Source organism: Oncorhynchus masou, chromosome 31, assembly GCF_036934945.1.
Source record: "Oncorhynchus masou masou isolate Uvic2021 chromosome 31, UVic_Omas_1.1, whole genome shotgun sequence".
Taxonomy (NCBI): Eukaryota; Metazoa; Chordata; class Actinopteri; order Salmoniformes; family Salmonidae; genus Oncorhynchus; species Oncorhynchus masou.
In genome coordinates, this window is record NC_088242.1 from 33707698 (window position 1) to 33728651 (window position 20954).

Sequence of the window (20954 nt, forward strand, 5' to 3'; positions counted from 1 at the left end):
TCAAGTCATTTACAGCCAACCTTGTCTCATAGCATTTCGTATTATTTGGTACGAAAACCCAAGACACTCCATTTGGTATGATATGTTACGTTTCGTATGGTATGTTTTAATTTGTTGATGACCATCAGCCATTGTGTATGATATGTTACGAATTTACAATTCGTATGATTTGTTACACATTTTCTAAAATATGTTACGAATTGGAAATATTTACAAAATGTTACCAATTTTCAAATCGTACAATATGTTATGAATTTGCAAAACTAATGTTATGTTACAAATTCCAATTTGTTGTGGCTAACGTTAGCTAGGCTAGTGGTTAGGGATAATGTTAGGAGTTAGGTTAAAGTTTTATGGGAAGTGTTAGCTAAAAGGGTTAGGGGAAGTGTTAGCTAACATGCAAAGTAGTTTCACATTAGCTAAAACGTAGTAAGTAGCTGAAAAGTTGCAACTTATTTCAAATGCTGAAGTTGGCTGTGATGAGATTCAAACACACAACCTTTTGGTTGCTAGATGTCCGCATTATACACCCGACCAACCACCCTCCATTCGTTTTTGCCCTAAGTAACCTTTTGTCCTATGTAACTATACTAAACACGCTGGCCTCCCGAGTGGTGCAGCGGTCTAAGGCACAATTGCGATGCACAATTGGCCGAGCGTCGTCCGGGTTAGGGGAGGGTTTTGTCGGCCGAGATGTCCTGGTCCCATCACTCTCTGGCGACTCCTGTGGTGGGCCGGGTGCATGCATGCTGACGCAGTCGCCAGTAGTACTGTGTTTCCTACGACACATTAGTGCGGATTGCTTCCAGGTTAAGAGAGCAACGTGTCAAGAAGCAGTGCGGCTTGGCGGGGTCGTGTTTCAGAGGATGCGTGGTTCTCGACTTTCACCTCTCCCAAGTCCATGCAAGAGTTGCAGCGATGGGACAAGACTGTAACTACCAATTGGGCACATTCTTCTCTTCTTCTCTAACCTGCAACTCTTCCCTGGGTACTTGGTGTACAAAATATGTGTTTGCTGTCATACCTGGTAAAATCATGGTTAATAAACAACTGCAAGGGGGCAAAATCAAATTATATTTCTGTTTTCTCTTTTTTATTTTTCCTTGTTTGAAATTTGTTTCAGTGTTTTACTCTCAATATTATAATTATTCATAGAGAAACAACGAAAATTGATGTTCTACGTCCATGTCAAGGCTTAAATTACAACAGAAGACCATTTTGGAAAAATAAACTGACAAATGTAGATTTAGTGTAATTCCCCTTTAATTGGGCATCTAGCAAGAGAGGAATGTGTTGATCTAGCTATGTTTCTGCTGATAGGACTACTGCTGCAGCATATGGCAGAGTTTGCAAACAATCACCAGCCAATTGATACAAATAATCATTATATTGTTCCCCCGGTTAAACCTACTTTGCAGTTAACATTTTATTGAGAATGTTTTTGGGGAAAGTCTTTCTGTTGTCTACCCACAAAGACGGTTATCATTTGCATCGCTAACTGGCTAAATATGGAGTGATAGACAAACATGCGCACCAAACAGACAGACAGGAGCAATATTGCTGCAAATTAATTGTCTAGTTAAATGAATTCAAAATCAAAAACAAGGATGTCTTGATTGCGTAGGTCTTCACACCTAAGAGTTCATTTGTGATTAAAGCTGTAAATCATTTTGTCAAAATTTCTCAAGCTCAGTCAATTTGGTTGGGAATCATTGATGGATAGCAATATTCAAACCTTGTCTCTGATTTTCAAGCAGATTTAAGTCAGCACTGAGACCTTCAACACATCTTGGAAAGCCATTCTAGTGTGCTGGCTGAAAAATATAACTCTAACCCAGGGTTAGGTTTTCCGAAGACTGAAACAGATTTTCCTCTATGTTTTTACCTGGACTTTGCTCCTTTCATATTTATTTTGATCCTGACAAACTCCCCAGTCTCTGTCGGAGACAAGCATACTCATAACAAGATGCTGCCACCATAGATATCCCATTAAATAAAGTGTTCTAATTCCTAATTATATGGCTGCCACCACAATGTTTAAAAATACAGAGCATTTTACTCTAAATGGATTTGACCCATACCTGACATTTTTCATTTAGACAAAAAAGTAGATTTATTTAAAATGTTGTCTTTTAGTATTGGATGATTTGCAATATATATATATATATTAAACACAGGCTTTCTTCTTTTCAGTCTGTCATACAGGCCATTAATGTTGAGTGAATGGAATGTTGTTGATCCATGCAGTTCTCTCAGCTCCGCCAATAAATTATGTCAGCTTTAAAATAATTTTAAACCTCAAAGTGATATCAGTTTCCATTCTCTCCCGCAGTTAGGATGGCCAGATATTTGCAGTGTCTGGGTGATATGATACACCATCCGTAGATTTATTACCATACTTGACCATACTGAAAGGGACATTCAGTGTCTTGGAATTATTTATTAACCTCCCCTGATCTATTCCTGCCTAAACATGTATCCCAGACATTCTCATGAATCTCATTGGTGGCTCTGAGGTTAAATCATTTTGAGAAATTCACTATACAACTGAGGGATCTTACACAGACAGTTGTTCTGGAATCATGAGAAGCATAAATTTGTTTTTTTTTACTCATTTCAGAACATTAAAAAAAAACACTGAAAATGTGGAGTAGGTTGGCAGGATATCCCAATGTAAACCCTTTTTAGATTGAATTTTAAGGCCTCAAAATGTGAAATCTGTGCAAGAGTGTGTAGATTTTAACTAGGCACTGAGTGTACAAAATATTGAGTTACATCCTGAATAACTCACCACAGGTTAATGAGAAGGCTGTGCTTGAAAGGATGCACATAACTCTGCAATGTTGGGTTGTATTGGAGTCTCAGTCTTAAATCATGTTCCACACACAGTCCATGCCTGTATTTAGTTTTCATGCTAGTGAGGGCCGAGAATCCACTCTCACATAGGTACTTGGTTGCAAAGGGCATCAGTGTCTTAACAGCACTACTTGCAAGGCAGGATACTCTGAGCGCAGCCCTCTCCAGAAATCTGGCAGTGGCTTCTGAGTAAATTATATTTTCACATAACCGCTTGTTGTAATTTTGATGAGGCTCTCTTGTTCAGATATCGGTAAGTGTTTGTGTTGTCCGTTTCGGGAAAGTAACTGCGTAATTGCGCACCCAGCTCACTCGGGTGCTATGCTATATCACATTTGACATTTGCACACAAAAAATCATACAATGATGAAAAGGCCTGTGTGCTGTCCTTGTTAATGCAGACAGAGAAGAGCTCCAACTTCTTAATCATAGCCACAATTTTGTCCCGCACATTGAATATAGTTGCGGAGAGTCCCTGTAATCCTAGATTCAGATCATTCAGGTGAGAAAAAAACATCACCCAGATAGGCCAGTCGTGTGAGAAAGTCGTCATCATGCCAGCGGTCAGCCAAGTGAAAATTATGGTCAGTAAAGAAAACTTTAAGTTCGTCTCTCCATTCAAAAAAACTTGTCAATACTTTGCCCCTTGATAACCAGCCCACTTCTGTATGTTGTAAAAGCATTACATGGTCGCTGCCTATATCATTGCATAACGAAGAACATACACAAGAGTTCAGGGGCCTTGCTTTAACAAAGTTAACCATTTTCACTGTAGTGTCCAAAGCGTCATTCAAGCTGTCAGGCATTCCCTTGGTAGCAAGAGCCTCTCGGTGGATGCTGCAGTGTACCCAAGTGGCGTCGGGAGCAACTGCTTGCACAAGTGTTACCATTCCACTATGTCTCCCTGTCATGGCTTTTGCGCCATCAGTACAGATACCAAAACATTTTGACCACCAAAGTCCATTTGATGTCACAAAGCTATCCAGTACTTTAAAAATATCCTGGTTTCCAGAAGAGGATGTCTTCCTTAATTGACCACCCATAAACGTAACAGACATATACCAGGAGCTGTGCCAGGCCTGCCACGTCTGTTGACTCATCCAACTGTAATGTAAAGAATTCACTGGCTTGTATGCGAAGCAGTAATTGTTCAAAACATCTCCTGCCAAGTCACTGATATGTCATGAATTTGTATTCATTTTATTTAACCTTCATTTAACTAGGCAAGTCAGTTAAGAACAAATTCTTATTTACAATGATGGCCTACACCTGCCAAACCTGGACAACGCTGGGCCAATTGTGTGCCGCCCTATGAGACTCCCAATCACGGCTGGATGTGATGCAGCCTGGATTCAAACCAGGGTGTCTGTAATGATGTCTCTAGCACTGCGATGCTGTGCCTTAGACCGCTGCACCACCCGGGAGCCCATGAAACAGTGTTGTTTGATGAAGAAATCGTCTGTATAGTTTTCTGGCCTTTTCCCCCAGCATTGTCCCAGCCATGTCCACAGCAGCAGGAAGAATTAAGTCCTCCAATAGCATGGGGCTTGCCTGTCCTAGCCACTCGGTAGCTCACCATATAAGACGCTTCTAACCCCTTCTTAGTAATGGTATCTGTTGCTTTTATACATCATACTACTCGAAAGTCGTCTTAATTCTCACCTCAAAAAACTCCTGTGGCTTATTTTTCAAATTGGCATGTTTTGTTTCTAAATGTCTGCGCAAGAGTGAAGGTTTCATCGAGTTGTGAGATAGTACTTTTGCACATATAACACACTGTGGCTGAGGAAAGGCACTACTCCCAACATAAGTGAACCCCAAATCAATGTAGTTCTCATCATACTTGTGCCTCTTCGAGGGTCCAACGTCCCTGTCATTTGTTCGGTGCTTTCCCGGGTAAGGGGGCAGTAGCTCTTCAGCTGCATCAGATTCACAACTTCAGTGTCTGTGATAGCTGGGCTAGCAACAAATGTAGCATTGGATGTGCTCGTGGAAGCAGAACAACTTGTGTCGTGGTGCAGGTGTAGTACTGCTGGTAGGTAGTAGCAGTACTACCAGTAGAGCTAGTATGTGTCTTTATGGACGCGGGCCTTACTTTTTTAAATCAATTTTCGAGCAAATGGAATGAGCAGCAGCTACGTTTACCTACTTACGGACCATTAGTGGAATTCCCATGAGAGAGTAACGGTTAATGGGATTGGATGTTCATTATTTGACTAGGCTACCTGTATTTGACATTGTGTTGTTATTTCACTGAACACTAGATGGTTTAATTTGATTTTTTGCAGTGAAACGAGGCTACTCAGGCGAGAAAAAAACATCACCCAAATGTCTAGCCAGTTGAAAAATCTAAATGGACTGTTTGAAAATGTGAATCATATTTTTATTTGGCGTACCCCCGACGGCATTGTGCATACCCTCAGTTTGGGAATAGTCGGTCTATGTCATGGAAAGAGCAGGTGTTCTTAATGTTTTGTACCAAGTCTTCACTCGGCAAGACTTATAAACACACACAACAGGACAAGGCAGTACATCAGAAAGTGAATGCAACAAACTCAACATATCATCAGGTTAGAGAACAGTTTTAATGACGACAAGCAAAACTGAATTCATAGCAAGACCCAGCTCTGTAATCCAGTTCAATCAGGTTCAGGGTTACATATATTATTCGCCATGACATGTATGATGCAGTAATTCAATTAATAAAGCACATTTAAAAATCTGTCCTAATTTATAGCTGAAAACTCCACCAGGTTAAATTGGGATAAAAAATAAACGTATGATGTTAGGGAAGTCAGTTTGGGGATGAGTCCAAGATGGCATCATATTCCTTATATAATGCGCTACTATTGATCAAAATCATCGCCCTGGTCAAAAGTGGTGACCCGTCATTCAGGGTAGGTGGAGCAGATGTACAGTGGCGACCCGTCATTCAGGGTAGGTGGGGCAGATGTACAGTGGCGACCCGTCATTCAGGGTAGGTGGGGCAGATGTATTTTTTTGGGGGGGGGGCTGTTTTGCATGTTTTTTTTGGCATCAATACATGTCACATATCAGTTTGCAAACAATGCAACAAAAAATATATCATTGAGTTAATAAAGCCGCATACAGACAGGCAGCTCCAAAATACAGGTGTTTCAGCCTAGCTCAGTGCTTTCTGTGGTGGGGCAGGCCAGCAGAAATTAGGAGCATTGCACTGTGATTGGCTCAGTGTTCTGTCACTCATGGGGACACTACATCACTAGCCTTTAGCAAGGGTATACATCAAGAATGTGAGCCCTTTGGGTACTGCCCATAGTTACATTAGAAGTCCCCTTCCAAGAAGGCTCAACGTCAATGACCACAGACGAAATGACATCAAATCACGTTATATGTACAGTAGCTTTGATTGGACTGATCATGTCAACATCTTACTTTCAAAATCTTAGCTAGCAGTCATCATCATAAATCAACTGGCAAATCCTTTTTAATCCTTGTCATATGAAGATAAATAATGAAGATAAATGTCTAATACATAGACATAAACATTACACAACTTGGAAATCGCAAATTCAACAATGAGTTGTTTGGAAGGAATCGGTGACAGTGGCTAACAGCAAGCATTGCAACTGGGAAGTCAGACTGGGAAGATACGTTTTGAACAGTCATCCAACTCAAAATTGTAAATCTTTTTCTTTGATGACAAAATTTGCCAACATACGACTGCCGCACACAGCAAGGTGAGTCCAAAAATGTCTTAAATGCTGCTGCATAAATGATGTAATATGCCAACGAGATATGGTCATATCAGCTATGTTTTTTTAAAGACAGTAAACCAGGCTGAATGAATTGTTTTGCTGCCAGACAAGGCTCCGCTGATAGCCAGGTGTAGCGGTGGTAAGGATTCACTCCATGGTGCTGAAAAGAAAGCTCTGCTGTCGGGACAGCTTTATGTGGACCCTAACCGTTTGTGGGCACCGCTTGTTACCGTTATAGTGCAATTAATGTATTGTTTAATGTTGTGTCGTGTAGTGGCTTTGCTGGCATGCATCTAAAAAAAATTGGGGGGGGGGGGAGTTTTCCACACCAAGATTTACATGCTAAAATCACCACTGGTGAATTATATATGGAAAAGCGTGATCTGTTCCAAAGTATCGCACTATAGGGAATAGGATGCCATTTCAGATATAGCATGGATGTATTGTTTGGATGAGGAAGTTGGTCGTGGGACCCTCTGAAATGGACAGGAAGGCAGAAGGGTATGCAGCTCACAGCGGTTCACAGGCCAGCTATGCAGTTTCACTTGAAACCAAAATGCCATCATGAAATGTCATGAAATTTAACCAAGAAATCCAGTAGGAGAGTCAAATCTCCTTTCGACTAGAGTACTCAGCACAGTACATCCAAAACAAATATGAAATTACTATCATAAAGCACATACTGATTATTACAGGTAGGGAGTCAGGCATTAATGGTCCCCATCTTTGATGACAATGAAAACAACTGTAGTAAGTAAATATTGTTAAAGTCTCTTTACATAGAGGTGGACACTTTGCGTAGCACTGCTTAGTGAGTCAGTGATTTGGCTTTGCTGAGGAACATGTACTTAATAATGATAATTAGGTGGTTGCTTATATTTGTCTTATTTCAAACACGTGCATGTGTGTATTAATACGCATGTGTGAATTGAAAATGTGATTTTCTGCATATCCTAACTCCCCTGGAAAGTGTAGTCACAGACCGGGTCTATTTTGTGAGGTTTCTAAGGATAATTTATTACTGAAGGCTTGGTTCCAAAGTTAACTGTTTCAGTAAAACAGCAATGGAATTATAAGGCATGGGACAGGAAAGAATATACATAATACTGGATTCAAGTGAATACAGACTTAGGATTTTGGGCACTGGTCATTCTACTGCCACTGATAAAAATAGATGCATGATGTAAAATGTTCTAAGGTGTTTCAGCGTATTATTAAGCAAAATCAACCCGCAACATTATCAGTCAAATTTAGCTATTGCTTAATGGTCCATATTCCACAAATTGGCAAATCCACAGATGACAGGTTGACAGAATGGGTTGATAAGAGTAACTGCGTACGATTCACATATTCAGTAGGGTAATACATTTGATTATATCTCAAATCATATCACAGAACATTGGAATAGGACGATTGACTGGAAAAAAAAGTGCAAAAGCTAGTTGTAAGCTAATGCTTTAAGTTAAAGATCAATGTAACTACTTGCATCTTGTAAGTACTTTATACAATTTAAATTAAACAAATAAGGGACCAATAAGATATTTGGGGGTTTTTTTTGGGGGGGGGGGGTCTCAGATCACAAAAAAAGTAAACAAAAGCAAATACACACGAAGGATCAGGGGTCAGTAGCGTTTGGCTTAATCACACATTCAATATACAGTTAGGTTTTTTATAAACAATAAGTACCCAGGTTTGCTTTTCAGTGGCAAATAAAACACCAACCTCATCTCCTCCAGCCTGCATTCATAATATTGAAAATCAATTTTCTTAAACATCAGCAGACGAGGAGGAGGATAATTAGTCAAACCTCTTAAAACAGTTAAATTATTCAAATGTATTTTCCCCATTTCGTTCAGTCAGTAGCAGTGTCTTGTGGTGAGAGTTAGGGTTTCGCCTCAGTCTGTCTCAAAGGTCATCCGTTATCCTCAGTAGTTCCAGGAAGGCACCGACGGCCCCAAAATAACCCTGAAAAAAACAGAGCGGCTTTATCTGTTTAGGTATTCGGCCAGGTTATCATCAGCAACCTTGATATTCCTGCTCAGTGCCCAATTGTAACCTATCCAAATATATGCAGATGATCTGTTGTTTACCCTTTTTATTGTATAATTAGACTAAAACAAGTGTGCTGAACATCCCTCACATAACACAGAACGTGGGCGGCAGGTAGCCTAGCGGTTAGAGTGTTGGGCCAATAACTAAAAGGTTGCTGGATCGAATCACTGAGCTGACAAGGTAAACATCTGTCGTTCTGCCCCTGAACAAGGCAGTTAACCCACTGTTCCTCGGTAGGCCGTCATTGTAAATAATAATTTGCCGAGTTAAATGAAAATAACACATATATATATGTATATTGCAAACGACTTACCTCATGCTCTAAGAAGAGAGCTTTTAATTGTCCTTTGGACCAAAAGTCCATGGCATACGCAAGCAGCTTCGTTGACACAGTATTGATTCTCAGGAAATTCCCAACAAACACCACTCTTTCAATTTTCTGAAAGACAAAATTGAACCATTGGTAAACCAGACATTTTTAGAGCTTGCAAGAATGACCGTTTCATAAAGCAAGACAGAATTAGACATTTCAAAAGTAAGATGTAAAAAAAAAACTATTTGTTTAAAGACCTTAGGCCAGCTGTTTAAAGACCTTAGGCTAGCTCTCTCGGACTAATAGCCATAGAAAAGGGAAGTCAAATTCGTTCCATGGAGGGTTTAGTGTCTGCTGGTTTTAGTTATTTTCTTTTGAATAAGACCTAGGCAACCAGGCTTAACATTTACATTTTTAAATTTTACCTTTATTTAACTAGGCAAGTCAGTTAAGAACAAATTCTTATTTACAATAACGGCCTACCCCGGCCAAACCCAGACAACACTGGGCCAATTGTGCGCCGCCCTATGGGACTCCCAATCATGGCCGGATGTGATACAGCCTGGATTCAAACCAGGGACTGTAGTGGCGCCCCTTGCACTGGGATACAGTGCTTTAGACCACTGCGCCACTCGGGAGCCCTAGGTGAGGGGAGTTCCTTCAGTTCCCAATCAGTGACCTTAATTCATCAGTCAAGAACAAGGGAGGAGCGAAAACCCGCAGACACTCGGCCCTCCATGGAATGAGTTTGACACGTGGCATAGATGGATGTATTGTTGCCATCTAGGGGAGAGAACCTGACATTACAGCAGTGGGAGGAGCTGTCTCACGCTTCAGTGACTCAGCAGCAAGGGAGAAAAAGATTGAGCAACAGCCAAGAATGAACAGCTCAACTCCTGTGAATGACATTGTTGCGTGGCTAACAGAGTAAGTCCGCTCATTCTAAGTAAAGCTCTACCGACAAAAAAAAGCAGCGCACTTTGCAGGCTGGTTTTAAGACTTCTCCCAATTGATACACTGTACACTATATGCATAGATATCTAGAAAGCTGAATCAAATGTACATTTGTGTTCCTCGTGCTCAAAACACTACACTTGATATTTGTGTCAGAAGGCTTTCTGTTGTTGTTCTATGTGCTTTGATAGCCCTGTACAATGCTGCTTGATCTCCATGCCACAAGGCAACACTGTAAAGAAGCTGAAAGCACACAGAGTCCATTCCCATCATCCATCACACTGGCTGCTGAATCCACTTCACTCCTTTACTTTATGGTGAAAGAAAAATCACTTTGAGAAATTTGACCCCGTACGTTACAGTCGCAACCACAGTGTGGTATATTCTCACAGTTTGAATCAGTGTTCATTTTGGCAGCTATTTTAAATTGAGTTTTAGTCTTGAAATACATTTTAGTCTTAGCCGCGTTGTAGTCATTTCATCCTACGTCGGTTTTAGTTATTATCAGTCGGGGGGTAACAGTGGTGTCCTTGAAAAGAGGAGAATATGAAAATGCTGGAAGTATTACTTCACTCCTAATATCCAACAAATATAATTTGTTTTTCCCATAAGGAACAAGCTGCCTCAACTCACATTTGCAGATCACGGCGTGAGAGCAGCAACACAGGCGAGTGAATAACAGCACACATGGGAAAATAGAGCTTCTGTTGTGATCAAAGCAAAAACAGCCTACATGAAAGTACAAGAGAGAGTAAACATCGTTGTTTCTAGTTGAGGTTAGTTACAAGTCAAGTGTCCTGGCTTTTCATCAGTTGAAAAGACTAACGAGTGATTGAAGTGACCACCTGGGAGCTGTGTGGGACAGCTGGGCAGATCAGCTCAGACCGTGCAACTGAAAGATGTTAATCCTGCCAATGAGAGGATTGCATGAGAAAATCTGCATGCATGTATGCTTCGTGTCAAATTAAATGTTAATTCGTTTCATGTGGAATTCTCATCTTGTCACATTTCCGTAGACTAAAATTAAAAGTAATTAGTAATAGTTATCAGGGGTTTTTCAGGGCATCTCGTTTCATTATCGTCACAGTTTTAGTCAGGAAAAATAGATTGTCGACAAGTAGTTTTTGTCAGTTATTGTTGACGAAATTAACACGGGTTAGAATTACTCATTGAAGTAAGACTTCCACTGAAACAGAAGTAAATACATCTACTTTGTACCTCATTCACCGCACACATACGAGCAATAGAACCAATGTTGTTGGTGATGGTGACGAGAGTGGCTCGGGCTAGGTCCTCCTTACTGATGCTGACACGCTTCTCCTTGCTCATCATATGACCAAAACTGCAATGAATTATTCACGGAGTTAGTTTCCATAATACTCCGTTTTCAAAGCATACTGTTACTGGAAGTCTTGAGGTTACAACACGTATCATGTATCAGCTAACTTAGAGCTCACCTAGATGCAACTGCAGACCCCTGGAGGCCGAAGCGTTCATAGTCTCCTCCGTAGATGTCCTTCACCAGTTTGTCCACGTTGCTGCTGTCCCCCTTCGCTGCCATTTCCAGGGCCTCCTCGAAAGTCTCACAGCCAGTCAGCAAGCAGCACAGACCGAGGAAAGTACCACCTCCCAAACTGTGGGGGGGACAGGTAATTAATGTGACCTACTACTCTATGGGTTGTACCACTGTTTAGCTTGCAGGAAACAATCCACTGGGCACAGACATCATTTCAACATCTAGTTTTGGTTTACATTTGATTGAGTTGTCAATTCATGTGAATTCAAGAAAAAATATCACCATGTCATTGGATTTAGGTTATAAATTTGGTTTTAAAAAATATATAAAATTCCCTTACGTTGATTGCTTTGTCTTTCATCACATTACATTTTTTCTTTGTTGAGATTACATGGAAACACCAGTTTTTGCCCAGTGGGAAAGTTGTATTTGACTAAGAAGTTATTAACTAGTTACCGCGGTAACTATTATCTAGACTCAAAACAAGGATACTTTGAATACAGATGAACGCGAGCAATGACAGAACTGTGTTACCAATGACAGATCAAATAAATACAGCTATCATGATGTGGAGTGACACAGGATTACCTCTGTTTGCCTACACTAAAACAGCAACAGATTACATTTATTTACCTGGTGCCTGTGACCCGTTTGTAGTTGTCCTTCGAATAGACTGCCAGGATGCTGACCCCTGAGCCAATGTTTACCAACAACATGGGGAAGGGGTTGTCAAGGCAACATGCTCTCTTGACACAGTTCTCACTCTCGGGATCAGAGGGGTTCTCGAAAAAGTAGCACTTTGGATGGCCATTGAACCCCACTGAGTCCACATAGAGAAGACCATGGATAAGACAGTCCAGTTCATCTAGCTTCTGTAGCTCTAGGTTGGCGATCTGGGAGATGGAAAGCAGAAGATCTATAAGACTATAGGACAGAAAGAAACTGGAGTGGTTTTGATATGCAAAGGTAACTCCTCCAAGAGCATGAACTGTCTATAACACACCTCAACCAGGCAAGCCTAAACCATCAACACCTACTCCCATCTAATCACATTAGAAACCATGTTGCCTGTAATGATCACGCCACAATATAGTTGACTGACTAATGACATGTAATAACATGCAATAAGACATGAATTCACATCGCCTGTCACTTTCAGTCATTCTCCCTGGCCGACAACACCCAATCGTTCTAGCAACCACCACGCACCGTCCTAAAGTCGTCCTCAAACTTGTACGCCCCTCCGCCGGTGGCACAGAGTGTGGTGTGCAGGCTGGAGAAGTTCTTGTCTCTGCCCATCTGGATGAAGCCCAGCATGTCTTGGGTGGGGAAGCGGATGAAGTGCAGGTTGCCCTTCCGGCCGCACATGGTCAGGTTTTTCAGCTCTAGGTGGACATCGCGGATGCCTGTGTCGCCGTAGGCCACATTGGAGGTCAGGTAGTGGCGGATGCTCTTCAGGCTCTCCACCTCCTCCTGCTCCTCCTCCGCTGTGATGTCCTTAGGCTCAAAGTAAACCAGCTTCACCAGGGTGCCGCCGATGTCCATCCCAAACCAGGGGAAGGCTGGAACAGAAAACAAAAGGTGTTTTGAGAGATTAGTTGGTAGATTCAGGAAAAGCTTGGTCACCATTGCCTGTAGAAAAGCGCTGTTTAGCTCTTGTGGAATTGTGCAAAATCCTCTATGGAGAAATGCATACTCTCAAAACAGAGGGCTCTAGTATTCTGTCTATGTCACAACTAAGCTATTGCTCCATATAAGTCTACCAATGAACTGTGCAAACTGAAACTTACTCAAACCTGTTGCATTTTCTAACTTGATTTCACTGAAGATGAAAGCATCATGGCATATTATGCACACATCATGTCTTCATATTAGTAGATCATTGTGACATGTTTCTCTCTTTTTTTGGAGATAGGAAGGAAGGGAGAGGAAGAGGTTCGTCTTAAATTCACAGCAGTGTGTTTGCTCTGCAACAAAAGATGAGGGCTTTGTTGCCATGGAAACCCCGGCATGGAGAGAAGATTGCCTGGATATCCTGCCTAACTCTCAATTAACTCTTGAGTGTACAGTACAATGAATATGTAGTCAATACATGGGCAGGCAAACTGGTTCAATAGCACTTCATTTGGAAGAGGGGTGTATAGTCCCTTATTGCTCATTCCACAAACCAGCCTGGTTACATTCAACTATGTGTGAAGCTACAGAAAAGCAGTAACCAAAAGACATGCTTGAGGTGCTTAAAATAGTCAAATTTGAGATGTAATTGTTGATTTGGTTCTGGCTTGTAATGATACCCAGATTACAACACCATTACACCTCTGATATATGGTCGATCCAATATATCAAAGGTGTACTGGTGATGTAATTTGGGTTGGACAATCAATTTCTAGAAGAGGAACGTGACATAAAATGAATATATTGATCTCAGCAAATGTGTGAGTGTCTACTCTGGAATCTTCACTGACTGGAATCACGTGCTTTCAATATCTTCAGTCAGTTGTGCTACAGACAGATCCTGCATTGCAATGGTTTCACTGTAAATTGACAGAGGACTGAATGCTTGAATTTCTGCCACTCATTCTCAAGTAATGGCTGAGCTATATTGCTTTTACTATAATTTCACAGTGGTCACATGCATGTGCAACAAAGGACCAAAGCTCAAGTCAATGGAAATGATTTCACGGCATACATTTTCATAGTTGAGTCTGATTGGCAAAGCCTAGCTCTATTTGGGCTCCCGAATGGCTCAGTGGTCTAAGGCACTGCATCTCATTGCTTGAGGCCTCACTACAGACACCCTGGTTTGAATCCAGGCTGTATCCCAACCGGCCGTGATTGGGAGTCCCATAGGGTGGAGCACAATTGGCCCAATGTCGGGTTTGGCCGGGGTAGGCCGTCATTGTAAATAAGAATTTCTTTTTAACTGATTTAACTGATTCTGCCGAGGTAGCAGATGTAAATAAAAAAATAAATGAAAGTAAGCAAATAAGTATATTTCATCCATTTAAAATAGAGTAAAAACTCGTACCTGTTTTTTTTAAACAACAAACTTAATTGTGATCCTCTGGTCAAGTTGCTTATGGTCAAATACACTTCATACCAAGACTGAAAAGTAGTATCACTCAGTCCTAATGAATTGTGGCATGATGTCATCACAGCAATAAGGCAGACTACATTTTCCTGACATAGTGACACATTTGTTTTACAGTGTTATATTGGAGACAAAGAAAGATCTGTGCTATTCATGGTGCTGGCTGCTCTGTCAGTTTCTTCAGCCAACTTCCTTAGGCAAGTACTGGCGGCTGATTGGTCGACATTATGTGGCTCTCATATCAGCAGCGATTTCAGCACACCTCCTGACTTTGGAACGACCAATGAAAAAAGGCTCGACGGACAACATCAAAGATCTCACAATAACAAAGGGGACGAGAGAAAGCGAGGCTACAGCTCTATTACCAGGAGGGTTACATTCGTGTAAAATACAAATTATTATTGCATAGTATGATTAAAACATGTAGAAATAATACAGAATATGGTGCTTGATTCTTATTGATTGCTAAATTCTGCATTTCTCATAGACATAAATAGCTTATGGAATGTACTTTGAGGATAAAGGAAAACAAAACATTTCTCCACATAGGAGTACAGGCCCATTATTCATTACTGAAGCAGTATCAATAGGAGAATTGGGCGGATAGGCGTCCTTATTTACATTCTTGGAAAAGCCTCGCAACGCGATAAAGCGATATTCTATCCTGCAGCATAATGTCTTAACTGGTTCATTGTGTCATCCAAATAGACTAGATATGGCACCATAGGAAATCTAGGCGACTGTCACTTTGGACACCCAGAGCTATGTGCAATCAATACTTAGGCCGAACCCCCCTCCCTTTCATTCCTGAGAGGATGCTTTGAAATTGTGTAGGGCAGAATTTGACCGAATGTGTAGTTTCAATGTCGTATAATTTTCATTTTAGACAGCCGAGATGATTGACATCATCGATGCTGAAACAGTGTGGAAACGATTCATATTGTGTCCTACTTACGCGGTCGGTTCTTTTTGCCAGAATCCATTCTTCTCCTGAGTCTGCACCGCTTTGGAGGCGACCCATTATTATGGGCATCCTCCTGAAGATGGTGGACATTTTCAATTCCATTATGGCTACAACCACCACCACCACTACTACTACTACTACACCCGCCACTACCACTGCTACTGGTTCCGTTTGAACCTAAAACATTGCAGCTCCCGTTGTCAGTTTGTGTAGGCTTGAATCCATTTGTCAAACCATTCTCTTGGCAAGCGCCTGTTCTTTTCTGATCCGATGCTTTGCCATTATCCATTTTTTTTTTGCGCAGGGAAACACTAGCGGGCAGTCTCCGAAAGGCGAAATCTGTCCGCTTTCCTCGGCGATGTTTCTTCAAAAGAATGTCAGGCTAGTTGATAAAGATCTATTACGACGATAAAAAAATAATGATGTTTGGTCGATGTGGATAATGGGACAACAACTGCTAGAACGTTTGACTAAGGTCACTGTCTTTATACAATCTATGGGTCATTGTCGGTCATCTTGCTTCATCATGCTCCTCTTGCGGCAGCTTCAGAATTAAAACAGCCAGCAGCCTACGTCATTGTATACAGGCTGTTTCTTACAACCCCCAATTTCCCCTGTGGGTATTATTATTACATTGCTTTATCATGCCCCTCTTGCCGCAGCTTTCCGAGTAAAGATAGCCGGCAGCCTATGTCATTGTACAGGCTGTTTCATCAGCCTAGTCTCGGAGCATTTTGTATTATTCTGTACGTAAATTCTGTGCGTAGATACTACTTTTCGTATGATATATTACATTTGGTATAGTAACATCATTTTACAGTCGATCGGTGGCTATATAACACCAACGTGTATTAGCAACCCAGAGGTTGAGAGTTCAAATGTCATCATGGGCAACTTTAGCTTTTTAGCTAATTAGCAACTTTTCAACTATTACTACTTTTGAGTTATTCTGCAAACTACTTTGCATGTCAACTAAACCTTCCCCGAACCCTCACCTTAACCCTTTTAGCTAAACTTACCCTTTAACCAACTTCTAACCTTAACCCGGACCCCTAGCTTTTCTAACGTTAGCCACCTCGCTTGTTTTTGTAACATGTGTAACAGTATAATTTTAAACCGTCCCCTCGCCCATACCAGGGCGTGAACCAGGGACCTTCTGCACACATCAACAACAGTCACCCTTGAAGCGTCGTTACCCATCGCTCCACAAAAGCCGCGGCCCTTGCAGAGCAAGGGGAACCACTACTTCAAGGTCTCAGAGCAAGTGACGTCACCGATTGAAACGCTATTTAGCGCGTACCGCTATCTAAGCTAGCCGCTTCACATCCGTTACACATGCAATGTTACAAAAATGTTAAATATCATACGTTTTGCAAATTTGTAATCCGTTGTAGGTTTCACAAATATGTACGTTTCGCAAATTCATAACATATAAAACTAATTGTAATTTGTAACATATCATTGATGGACATCCACAAATTAGCACATATCATGCAAAACATAACATATCATACTAAATTGTGTCTCAGATTTTTGTACAGAATAATACGAAATCCTCTGAGACCAGGTTGGTTTATTACATTTCTAAACGACTCTTATTGCTGTCTCCCTTGCCCAAATCAGTTACTGTTATATTGTTACACATGGTCTCTGACATTGCTCATTCTGATCTTTCTTAATTACAACTTTTTTTGTGGTTGGGGGGGGGGGGATTATGTGTGTGTTGTTTTTTTTTTAATTATTACTAGGTATTAGGCCTACTGCCCTGTTGGAGCTAGAAACGCAAGCATTTCCCTGCATCTGCGATAACATCTGCAAATCTGTGTACCCAGCCAATAAAATTTGATTTGATGAACTGACTAGGCTAAATTAACAGTGTATTACTGTGTAATTATTCTTGTAGTGCAGCCTATCAAGAATTGGGCTAATTATGCTACATTGTTATACTCTAGGTCTACTTAAGAACAATGTACAAAGCCTCATTACAATTATTGGCTGTGTTGTATCCTACCTACAAGGCCTAATAAGAACCGAGTACTGCTAGAACAAAAGGTGTGTCCAGTATATTTTGCAAAAACGTAAATAGAAAAAATAGCTATCCTACATTTGATTAGGACAACATTTATAGATTTAGCCTACCCAAATTTCCCCTTGCCATTAAAATAGATTCCCCTAAAACAGGCTATAATATGCCCTATATAAATCTATGTGGGAAAATAATGATATTGTTACGTATACCTAGAATAAAGCCACAGGATGGCGCCAAATGATGTGTTTCAAAGTGTATCAATCGCGCCCCCCCCCCCCTCACACACACACACACACTTGGTTTATGTGTTGCTCCGTAAAAAAATAAATAAATAAAGCATGAAATTCTGTGATAGGCCTATGAATATACTTTATTTTGACTGAACAATGTCCAACCAGACTAGGCTACATCTACGCGGGTTCTTCTGACGTCATCCCGGTATATTCCCTTTCGCCAATAAAACATTTTCTCAGTGAGTTCTTTGCTGCGGTAGCCACTCGCGTGGTGGTGACCAATGAATCGCATTACATTTAACAATGTATTACAAACCAAGCTTGTTAACGGGAATCTGTTTATCCTATTAATCTACTCTATCCCATTAACCTGCTGATTTGGCGCTGGTGGATGGATAACTGGCTTACCGGGTCTGGTAATTTGGAAGTTGTGGAAAAGACAAAGGTATCAATTTATTTGGGAGGAAATTATAATTGTGATTTGATGGATACCCAATGCATTATTAATAACGGATTAATAGGCATTAAAATAATGGTTCCAATGAAATAGTATTAATCTTATGAGATCATATTTGACCAAAGACCTGATGAAGGAATTTGACAGGACCAGCATGACTACAGCGGGGATGGATCTGCGTTTGCTGAGAGCGCCCCAAACAACCATCGCAATTTTGCCAACTCTGAGTTTCAAAGAAAATGACACCAGCTGCGGGGAGCAGATTCTTAGCCACGGGAATGTGGAGAAGGTGCTTATCGGAGGGGTTCTCACTGTGCTCACTTTGTTCACTATTTGCGGGAACTTACTTGTGGTGATATCCGTGTGCTTTGTGAAGAAGCTGAAACAGCCCTCCAATTATCTAATTGTCTCTCTGGCGGTGGCAGACCTGTCCATAGCGGTGGCGGTGATGCCCTTTGTCAGCATCACGGACCTCATCGGGGGGCAGTGGATCTTCGGACAGGTGTTCTGCAACGTTTTCATTGCCATGGACGTGATGTGTTGCACTGCTTCGATCATGACCCTGTGTGTAATAAGCATAGACAGGTGAGTCAAGATGCCTTCATTAATGATAAACCAACAAATCTTTCATTATTGCAAATGTTCTTGTTTTTTTCCCCAAAAACCATTATCTATGCAGGTTAGTCTAATTTATACAAAATATGTCAACAGCAATTAACACCAAAGTACTTGCTTACATTTTTTATTCTACCATTGATGAATACTTAAGAATGGATTTTCATATGTATACCCAACTCTATACCATGGATGGCCAACCCTTCTCGAGAGTCACTGGGGTGTGCAGGGTTTTACTCTAAGCCTGCTTGAACACACCTGCTTCTAATGAGCTGCTCATCAGGATCTTGATTAGCAGAATCAGGTGTGTTAAAGCAGGGCTGTAGCGAAAGCCTGCACACAGCAGCTCTCCAGGAAGACAGTTGGACACCTCATGATCTATACTATCCTGTGTGTGCTATATTTCAATCACATTACTTTCATCAGAGACTTCACAATATTTTTAACTAATCTATTTGCTGTCACAGGTACCTAGGCATAACTAAACCCTTGACCTACCCTGTGCGACAGAGTGGGAGATGCATGGCGAAAGTAGTTCTGTCTGTGTGGCTGCTGTCTGCTTCCATCACCCTGCCCCCGTTGTTCGGCTGGGCCCAGAACGTTAACGATGACAAGGTGTGTCTGATCACCCAAGACGTGGGCTACACCATCTACTCCACCGCCGTTGCATTCTACATCCCCATGTCGGTGATGTTGATGATGTACTACCGCATCTACCGAGCAGCCAAGGTGAGTGCCGCCAAGCACACCATCCAAGGCTTCCCCAAGGCGGAGGACGAGCGTAACAGTGTTGACTGCGTGGCCGCGGCCTTTAAGCTCCAGAAGGAGGTGGAGGAGTGCGCCAGTTTCTCTCGTCTGCTTAAGAACGACAGGAAAAACATCTCCATCTTCAAGCGGGAGCAGAAGGCGGCCGCTACGTTGGGGATCGTTGTGGGGGCCTTCTCTGTCTGCTGGCTGCCCTTCTTCCTGATGTCCACGGCCAGGCCCTTCATCTGTGGGGTAGAATGTAGCTGCGTTCCCCTCTGGGTGGAAAGGTTTCTCCTCTGGCTGGGCTACGCCAACTCCCTCATCAACCCATTCATCTATGCCTTCTTCAACAGGGACCTGAGGACCACCTACCGTAACATCTTGCTCTGCAGGTACAGGAACATTAACCGCAAACTCTCCGCCGCCTGCATGCACGAGGCCATCAAACTGGCTGAGAGACAGGATCTGGAGATCTAGAACAGAACAGTCTAGAACAGTTTCTTAAACTTCTCTAACACTTTGCTACACAAGGACTGGCAAACTATGGTTTAGATCGGGGTGTCAAACATTAGACTGCGGCCTGTGGGTGGTTTGAGTAATAAATAAAAAACTCAATGTAGTGATAATGGACTTACATTTTTACAGTCTCTTCACTCTGTCCATCTTGTTAACAATCAAAGCGAAAGCCTAACAGTCAGGGAGCATCAAAATTACAAAAATGAGGTGCAAAATGAGTTTGACACCCCTGGTTTAAATGAAAATTTGGGCTTGACATATGACTAATTTGGAGCAGACAACCATCTGTGGTCCACAGGTCCACAGACCAGGGGTTGAAAAACACTACTCTAGACTGAGGAATCCTATTCAGTTCATGAGTAGAGAAGGCTACATACATGTGTATAGAATAACTGACATTATTGTTCATACCTGGCACACACAAGAACATTAGATCCACATCTTGTCAGGTTATACACAGTACATTTTGCAGTGTTCATTTCACTTAAAGAGTTCATTTTAACACTACCTCAGATAACATATAGTCCCACTCTACAGAGTGTAAAAAGTATTCTGATTGTAGTGTTACATTTTGAGTGTTAATGTAACAATTCATATTATAAAATATTAACATTGCATTTCACGTGCCACTGTTACAGTAAGTGATTTTGGGTGTTGTTTTAACACTATTTGGTGTAAAAGCCTAATTTTCATATTTCCCATGGTGCCTTTTCTTTTCAATTGAATTGTATTGTTACCACCCATGACTATATTTGTTAGTGACAAAGACATGGTTGTTGAATTCTTTCTTTTTAAAGACCTGTTATAAGAAAACATGTAACTTTATGACAATAGATTACATATATCATAAGGCTTTAATTTGCTAACAAATCCT

At 41.3% G+C, this 20954-nt stretch overlaps 2 protein-coding genes across 2 annotated transcripts; one reads left to right on the forward strand and one right to left on the reverse strand.

The window, feature by feature from the left end:
* Window positions 1-5422: 5422 nt before the first annotated feature.
* On the reverse strand, window positions 5423-16150 carry LOC135523846 (pantothenate kinase 3-like). Its single transcript, XM_064950808.1, has 7 exons — window positions 15475-16150; window positions 12638-12990; window positions 12062-12321; window positions 11370-11546; window positions 11131-11254; window positions 8959-9084; window positions 5423-8558 (listed from the first exon to the last, which is right to left on the reverse strand). The coding sequence occupies exons 1-7, from the start codon at window positions 15770-15772 to the stop codon at window positions 8499-8501; spliced, it is 1398 nt and encodes a 465-aa protein (XP_064806880.1). The 5' UTR covers window positions 15773-16150; the 3' UTR covers window positions 5423-8498.
* Window positions 16151-18305: 2155 nt separating this feature from the next.
* On the forward strand, window positions 18306-20041 carry LOC135525166 (5-hydroxytryptamine receptor 7-like). The gene is made up of 2 exons (XM_064952907.1): window positions 18306-18787; window positions 19285-20041. Exons 1-2 carry the CDS (start codon window positions 18306-18308, stop codon window positions 20039-20041), a joined length of 1239 nt encoding a protein of 412 aa, XP_064808979.1.
* The last annotated feature ends 913 nt before the right edge of the window (window positions 20042-20954 follow it).